This window comes from Theobroma umbraticum, unplaced genomic scaffold (genome assembly GCF_002168275.2).
Source record: "Theobroma umbraticum cultivar Fairchild unplaced genomic scaffold, ASM216827v3 scaffold_130.0, whole genome shotgun sequence".
NCBI lineage: Eukaryota > Viridiplantae > Streptophyta > Magnoliopsida > Malvales > Malvaceae > Theobroma > Theobroma umbraticum.
Window position 1 is genome coordinate 1,988,607 of NW_018397264.1, and position 9,212 is coordinate 1,997,818.

The following is a 9,212-nucleotide window of genomic DNA, read 5'->3' on the forward strand; positions in this document are numbered from 1 at the left end:
TCCTTTTGGGTTTAGCCAATGAATTTATCACTTGAAAAATGTATATGACCTTATTGAGTTGTTGAGTTGGAGACCATGACACAACAAAGATGTGATCTTAGTCAAGTAATTATTCGTTTATTGTTTTAATAGTAAATTAGTGACTTTGAGATCTAATAGTATTAATTTGAGTTTTTCCCCATTTTTTTTTTCAGTTTTATGTTGATTCTTTTTTTTTCATTCGATTATACATTGATTTTCTTTCGTATGTTGTATTTGTATTTATTTGTCTCTCTAATTACTAATTGAAAAATGTTATTAAAGTTTTGGATAGAACTTTATCATTTGTAGATAGTTAGATTATTCGACTATCAAATAAAATAGTATTAATTCGAGAAAAATATAAAATATCATGGACAAAATCTATTCTTTTGGTTCATTTGGGCAAAGCTAAGGGGAGAGCTAGGAGAGTTGCACCTAGCTCTTGACTAGGTAAAGTTGAGGTCGTTTCAAAAAAAAAAAACCTAATGAAAACCAAACTAGAATTGAATTATTAGCACAAATATTTTATGTGCTAGCTAGGCCAAAGTTTCTCCTATAATCAAACTTTAATATTTTTTTAAGAAAAATGAAATACATAAATGCTTACAAAGAATTAGAACAACTATGCCCATGGTATTAGAAAAGACAGGTTATGCTTGTGCTCATTAAATGCAGTCATTCAAGAAATTTCATCACATATAGTATTCCAAGTAGAATCACAAAGTTGCTATTTTGATCTAACAATTTCAAAAAAATAATAATTTCGCATCATTTTATTATATAGATATAAATGTGATTGTTAAAATTTACATAAGAGTTTAAATCAATCATTATTAATAATTTAAAATTAAAAATTTTAAAATCATATAATTTAAGTTTAAAAAGTTACTACATTAGTGATATTTGGACCGAACGATATTATCAAAATTTCATGTATACTATTCTAAGCTTGAGCATTTAAATTAAGACCTTACAAGCGAAACATTTTTACTCGGAAATAAGAAAAAGAAAAAGAATGTAGTAGTTAGACTATTGATTAAATTCTTTTTCAGTGTAGTATATTAAGAATGGAGATTAAATATAGGAGGAGGAGGAGGAGATTATAATCTGTTGTATGGCTCAGTCATTGAACATGAAAGAATAGCATTACCAATGTCTATAATTTCTAAAGTAAAATAAACGTGTTCAATATCCTTTCTTCAACCCGTTCATGTTCTTGTTCTTCCACACCAAGTCGATGACATATTTAACCTTTATTCCTTGATTTATTTTTATCAGATTTTTCTTGATCTTTGTACATTTCAGGAATAATTTCTCTCCAGAAAACCAGAAACATATTTCCAGAATTGAAGGAGAATTGCGTACGATGTTATGAGCAAAAAGAAACCCCAATCCCATGTATTAAACCCTCCTGGGATTATATTCACTTGTGCCTTGAGGGGCTCAAGGTCCTTCATTGGTTTTACTGCATAAAATATGTCACAAACTTCCATGTCCATTACCGTCCGCCAAACTAACATATGGTCGGCAGGAGATGATTCCCAAGTTTTCCTGTAAAATGCTAGCGATGTGATTAGCAATTATTATAAAATCAAACAGGTTTTGTGGGGGATATTTAATTTCCCAAGGATGATGTTGTAAACTTTGCGTCCCATCTAGTTTGTTTGGAAGGTAGATACAATTATTAACTAGAACTAGCTTACATCTCAGGGTCCTTATCCCAAGTCACAATTCCTTATAAATATGGCACATGGTTGGTTTGGTTTCTGCCCATATATATCTATTTTCTGTCATATAGCCATACTAAAGGTCACTTCCAAGTCACAATTCTTGTGTTTGGGAAATTTAATTTGTTGTCTTTTTTTTTTTGCCCTTTTCAATGTATAAATTTGATTTAATAATAAACAAATATATTTTTATTCAAAAAAATAGATTAAAATCTGATAAAAATGTAAATTTTATCAATATTAATATCCAGTTGGGACAAGATTTTGCCTCAAATTACTGCATTTAAAATTCAAGAGGGGATGCAAATATTGAAATGCTTCAATTCCCTCCAAGGGTAATATGTGAAAATGAAAACCCAAAGAGGAATCTTCCAAATTTTGGCTTTCCCTCTAAGTGTTTGAACCAGGGTTATCATTATTAGTATAGTTGGAAATAACCAAATATATGTGAGAATATTTTTGGTTGAATTGGCTGCCTAAAAGCATGTTACGTAATTCCCATTTCGATATATATTCAGAACTAATTAAGGATCTAAAACCTACTTGATGAGTCTTGATTATAGTCATTAGTTATAAGTAGAACAAACATGGCTGACCCAATTTAATGAATTTTCTTCTTTAGACAACAAATTCTTGCTTTTAATTTACATTATTTTTTGGAGTAGTATTACTGTGCCACCTAACATTATGAACTTTATTTTAGTGGAAGCATAATAAATAAACATAAATTTACACCTTCATTAAAATTAAAAAAAAAACAACTCAAAATTAACCAACAAAAACGGTGATCGCATCACTCAACACAAGGGAGGACGAACCACGGAGAATGTAATTCATCAATCAATGTAGTGTGTGAATTGTCTCTCCCTTTAAATTTAGAGAGGAAAAAAATAAAACTTTATTGGAAAAAATAGGACCTTATTTAAATGTATTATTTGAAATTTAAATATTCACCAAAAAACCTATATCATATGTGTATAGAATAATAATAATAATTAATATTACAATTTCTTAATGAAAATTATCTTGATATAATTACATAGTGTTTAAAAATTTCCATTCATTTCTTTCATAGAGAGGACACTTGTTAGTGTTCAATTCCATAATCAAAACATGTTACGATCATTTGTCAAAGAAAATTTACAGAAGATGAACGTGTTTAAGTTGAACCGAAACATAATTACTATAAGAAAATAAAAATAGTATGTCAAATTTAAATATTATTGCTTATTTGTTTAAAAATTGGAATAAATTATTGTTTTTTTTTTAAGTTTGGCCTTTTTTGTGGTCCTTAAATGTCTTAATCAAGCTATTGTGAGCATTATAAAAGTATCTCAAGAAGTATATAGGGAGCATACAAATGTAGGTAAAGGGATACCATCTATATATATATATGATAATACATTAAATAATTTAAACGTACACGACAAATTTTGAACAAAGATATGAATTAATTAATGTGAAAGGTCAGTAATATGCATGGGGTGACCCTCTTCATTATGTGAGAGTAAAATAACTTAACAATGGAAATGCATTTATTTATGCATGCATGGTCCCTTAATAATTGTGTTGAAAATTATATACTAAGATTTTTTTTATATAATTCTATTTGGATTAAATCGGTTACATATAAGTGAAGTCAAACCCACTCTTCCCTAATTTTTTTCAAGGCATTTTTCGGGACTTAAATGAATCATTAACATTGTCAGAACTGAAATAATGGAATATTTATGTCATTAATCTCTTTCAGTCCAAATTAGCAAATTAATCCAGTGTTAAAAATATAGGAAAAAAAAATACTACTTATATACCTTCCCTCTCTAATAGAAATACATTGGGACCATCATTCAAGGATTGCAGCAACCTTTCACTGTTGTTTTATCCATAATGTCCCCATATTAGATATTAGGGAGAATTAAAAAAATATATATGATTATAGGAAACTATTAATGACACCGTGTCAATAAAATTATATTATTTAAATTTAATTGATATAATGTTTAAAAAAATGTAAAATTTTTTTAAATTTTTTATTACATTTAACCTAAACCTTAAATTTTTATAATTAATTAATTATTATTAATTAAAATATTTTTTATTATTTTTATATCATGTGAAGTTAATATGAAAAATAAAAATATCATATTATCACATAATTATTTATTATGATATTTTAATATATAACATTTACGTGATATAAAATGATAAAAAATATTATATTAATAAATTATATATTTGTTATATATTATATCCTATTACCTACTATTCAAAAGGGTTTTTTTAAAAAAAAAAACCTATATCTATAAATACACTTATTTTATAATAATAAAAAAAACCCAGTTCTCTGCTGAGATGAAAAGAATTATGGCTGCGGATCAGGGTTAGAAGTCAAACTTTAGTGTGTTAATTATTATTATAATAGTGGAGAAGATATACAATCTCACATGGTTAACTAAAGGAAGAAAAAGTAAAGGATGTGGAGGACCAAAGTTTGAACTTTGAAGTTTGAAAGGGATATGCACGTAAAGTTGTAATCAGAATATCAATTGCTTGCAAAGTTTGAAACTCAATAGATGCTAAAAGCAAAGATGAAAAGGCAAAAGGAAAAAAAAAAGGAAAAACAGAACGAAATAGGTGGAGAAGTAAGTAGTAATCCAGGCATGAAAAGATCCAATGGCATTAACTTCTCATTTATTGCATTCACCAACACTTGCCCATATTGAGAAGCTGCAGTTTCATCCACATTTAATGCTCTTCCCCTTTCTCTTTCTCGCTACATTCTTAGCTGCAACAACAGCAACCATCATCAACAATCCATCTTCACTAGATTTGTTCATTTTTTTTTCTCCCACTTACACTTTTTGTAGAAGTTAATACATGCAAAGCAAAGCAAACGTATGAGCTTGTAGCCAGGGTTTGTGCCAGCCAGGAATGCTGACTGACAAGAAGTTCATATCTGCAAAGCTAGTTTGTGGCTCCAAATGTGATCTACTGAGAGATTTTTGATCCCAAGTTGCAGAAATCTTTCCGGGGGAAAGTCTTTCTGGACAAAAACGAGACACAAACTTACCTGATATTTATGCTTGCTGAGAAGAACAGTGAAAGTGGTTTGGTTTCCATTCAAGACTTGCATAAATAAGGAGTGTCTTGATCTGGGTTTTCGGTAAGGAGCTTCTGGTATTTGGTTTTGGTCACATTTTCTACTCCATTGGTATTTTCTTGATGGAAATCATTCTTTACACTGCTGCTTACTTTTTACTCTCTTGAAACATGGATGCAAATGGTGCAATATGAGGTTTCAATGTAGAATTTAGCTTTTGCAAAGGCATTTGACTGTCTTCTTTACTGATTTGTTATACGCATTCTGGGAGCATGCAAAATAAAAGCATTAAATTCTTATTCTAATTCTAGTTCTGGTGGCCAATTATCTAAATATAGTGTTGATGTGGGTGTGGATATCATAATCTTTGAATACTTAGGTTCGTGCTGTGCGATGGGAGTTGTCAGCTTAGTGCTGAGAGATTCCTCTCTCTGGGTCTCAACGTGGAAAGTTGAATTTCTCGTACAGCTTGTGGCTTTATTAAATTTGTGGTGGGTAGTTTCAGGTTTGGGCTCAATGTCTAGCATTGCCATTTCTTATGGTGAGAATGGTCCTGTTTTCTGTGGTTTGAAATTTGATGGTTCTCATCTTGTGACCTGCTATGGATCAAACTCTGCGATAATCTACGGGACTCCTTCTCATTTCCCATTTGCGGGTCTAACTGCCGGTGATGGCTTTGTTTGTGGACTGTTGATGGATTCCAGCCAACCGTATTGTTGGGGAAGCAGTGGCTATATCCAAATGGGAGTTCCTCAGCCAATGATCAAGGGAGCTGAGTACTTAGAAATCAGTGCAGGCGATTACCATTTATGTGGTTTGAGAAAGCCTTTAACAGGAAAGCGTAGAAATTATGCTTTGGTTGATTGTTGGGGGTATAATATGACCAAGAACTATGTATTTGATGGGCAGATCCAATCAATCTCTGCAGGTTCTGAGTTTAACTGTGGATTGTTTTCTCAGAACAGGACTGTTTTTTGTTGGGGTGATGAGACCAGTAGCCTTGTCATTAGCCTGATTCCGAAGGAAATGAGGTTTCAAAAGGTTGCAGCTGGTGGTTATCATGTTTGTGGAATTTTGGAGGGGCTGAATTCTAGAGCCTTTTGCTGGGGAAGGAGCTTGAACCTTGAAGAAGAACTCTCAGTGGCATATTCTCGTCAAGGAAATGTTGATTTGCCGCCAAAAGATCCCATGCTCATGGTTGTTGGAGGGAGGTTCCATGCTTGTGGAATCAAGAGCTATGACCATGAAGTGGTTTGCTGGGGTTTTATTGTCAAACCGAGTACCCCAGCTCCTAGAGGCGTTAAAGTCTATGGAATTGCAGCTGGAAATTACTTCACTTGTGGTGTTATAGCCGACAAATCGTTTCTCCCAGTTTGTTGGGGTGATGGGTTCCCTACCTCTCTCCCTCTGGCTGTCTCACCTGGCCTTTGCAAGGACACTCCTTGTGCACCTGGTTCCTATGAAGTTAATCATGAGAATGCACCTTGCAAGTCTCCTAACTTTCATATTTGTATGCCCTGCGGCAATGGCTGCGCTGCTGAAATGTACCAAAAAACTGAATGCACTTTGAAATCTGATCGAGTGTGTGAGTATAATTGTTCTAGTTGTAACTCAGTGGAATGCTTCTCAAATTGTTCTTCTTCGTATTCTGATGCTGCTAATGGAAGAAAGAATGAAAGGTTCTGGTCACTGCAATTGCCAATCATCGTCGTGGAGATTGCCTTTGCTGTTCTACTGGTGATTATTGTGTCTTTAACTGCAGTTTTATATGTTCGCTACAGGTTACAGAACTGTCACTGCTCATCAAAAGAGTCAAAGTCCAAGAAACCTAATGGGAATACTTCTTACCAAAAAGACAACGGGAAAATTCGTCCAGACTTGGATGAACTTAAGATTAGGAGAGCTCAGATGTTCACTTATGAAGAACTTGTAAGGGCCACAGGTGGGTTCAAAGAAGAATCTGTGGTGGGAAAAGGAAGTTTCTCTTGTGTTTACAAGGGGGTATTGAAGGATGGAACTGTTGTTGCAGTAAAAAAGGCTATAATGTCCTCAGATAAGCAGAAGAATTCAAAAGAGTTCCATACAGAGCTAGATCTACTGTCAAGACTGAACCATGCCCATCTATTGAATCTGCTTGGCTATTGTGAAGAAGGTGGCGAAAGGCTTCTTGTTTATGAGTTCATGGCTCATGGATCTTTGCATCAGCATCTTCATGGAAAGAACAAAGCCTTGAAAGAGCAATTGGATTGGGTCCGAAGGGTCACAATCGCAGTCCAAGCTGCTCGTGGAATTGAATACTTGCATGGTTACGCTTGCCCACCAGTGATCCATAGGGACATCAAGTCCTCAAATATTCTCATTGATGAAGAACACAATGCTCGAGTGGCTGATTTTGGTCTCTCTTTGCTAGGACCTGCTAATAGTAGCTGCCCATTAGCTGAGCTACCCGCTGGAACACTTGGTTATCTTGATCCGGAGTACTATAGGCTTCACTACCTCACAACTAAATCCGATGTCTATAGCTTTGGAGTGTTACTTTTGGAAATCCTGAGTGGACGAAAAGCTATTGACATGCAATATGAAGAAGGGAATATAGTGGAGTGGGCAGTTCCTCTGATTAAATCAGGAGACATATCTGCCGTTCTTGATCCACTCTTGAAACGTCCAGCTGACCTCGACGCCTTAAGAAGGATTGCAAATGTGGCTTGCAAATGTGTGAGAATGAGAGGAAAGGAGAGGCCATCAATGGATAAAGTGACCACAGCTTTGGAGCGGGCTCTTGCACAGTTGATGGGCAGTCCATGTAGTGAACAACCAATTTTGCCAACTGAGGTGATCTTGGGAAGTAACAGATTGCACAAGAAGTCCTCCCAACGATCTTCGAATAGGTCAGTCTCGGAAACCGAGGTAGCAGAACCCGAGGATCAAAGGTTTGAGTTTAGAGCTCCTTCATGGATTACTTTCCCGAGTGTAACTTCCTCTCAGAGGAGAAAATCCTCAGTATCGGATGCAGATGTTGATGGAAAGAACTTAGAAGGAAGGAACATGGGCAATGTGGGGAGTGCTGGGGATGCTCTGAGAAGCTTGGAGGAAGAGATAGGGCCTGCATCCCCTCAAGAAAGCTTGTTCTTGCAGCACAATTTCTGAATTTGTAGTCTGTGTGTTGGAGGGTTGAGAGTAGTTTGTTGAAATGTAAGAAAGGAGAAGGGAAGGATGTAACTTGTATGGATTTCTTGTACCATTACTACGGCCATGACTACCACATCTTGCTTTTGTAACTTGCAACTGCTTAATTTTGAGTGATTCTGTTCTGACAACTTGGTGTTTCTTTTTGCTACGAAAACTAGATTTAGCCCTCAATTGTTACTTTGAATTCTTTCTTGTCACAATTGTACTGATCATGGTAACTTCTTTGCTCAATGCCCCTTTTACTGCTAATGGATCAACCTCCTGTTTGCTCTTCACTTGCTCAATTATCAGTAGCTCACCATTATTTTTATCTAGCAAATTAATGCCCTTTTCGTGTTAGTATCAAATGTCAATGAAAAATTCCCTTGGAACTTTTCCATTTCCTTTACTACTCTCCCCTTCCTTATTCTAGTACAATAACAAATATTGTTTTAAATCTTTCTATAAATCTTAACAATTATATTTACAACTGATATGAAACAAGATATCACAAAAAAACATCTTGCAATGTTCAGATTGGTGGTAAATAGAGACAACAAAGGTGCCATAGAACCTCCATTGTCCATCCTATAATCGACAATTATCATAAAAATTTAATGGATCCTCATTTAAAATCATAAATTACTTTTATCAATAATTCGAGAATACTATAAATTTAGTAAATATTTATTTATTCTATTCCAAATTTGTGATTAGGATGATGTCATTTCAATTTTTTGTGATAATTTTGATGGACTCAATAAACAGATATCTAAACAATTTTAATAGAAACAGTTCTATTTAGATGTCTAAAAGGTAGTCTCCTACATAAAACAATTTTCATCGACTTGCATTGAAACTTTCTGATGGAAAGATTAATTTGTAAAGATACTTACAGACGGGTTTGAGACATAAATAGATCAATGACAAGTTAGGAATCAGAGTGAAACTCAGTTAAAATGTTAAAGACCATCAATGCATTTAACCACTGAACAATTACTACAAAAAGCAAACGTGAAGAATTAAACAGCAGTAAAACAAAGCAACACACCACACAACAAAATGTACCAGCTCCCTTGGTTAAGTTTTTACAGACTTCATACCCACCTCAAAGTAGAATCATAGAGAACAGATCCATTAAAACATGAGGGATCCTGATTATTCAGGACCCATATCATCACAAAGCCTAAACAGAG

The 9,212-nt window shown here is 34.0% G+C and overlaps 1 protein-coding gene across 1 annotated transcript; it reads left to right on the forward strand.

Moving 5' to 3' along the window:
• The first annotated feature begins 4,415 nt into the window (after window positions 1–4,415).
• CR4 (crinkly4) lies at window positions 4,416–8,257 on the forward strand. Its single transcript, XM_021436045.1, has one exon. It carries the CDS (start codon window positions 5,242–5,244, stop codon window positions 7,993–7,995), a length of 2,754 nt encoding a protein of 917 aa, XP_021291720.1. The 5' UTR covers window positions 4,416–5,241; the 3' UTR covers window positions 7,996–8,257.
• Window positions 8,258–9,212: the final 955 nt, after the last annotated feature.

Bases quoted from the DNA above. Each gene is read 5' to 3' on its own strand.
- CR4 (XM_021436045.1), top strand. From the start codon at position 5,242: ATGGGAGTTGTCAGCTTAGTGCTGAGAGATTCCTCTCTCTGGGTCTCA.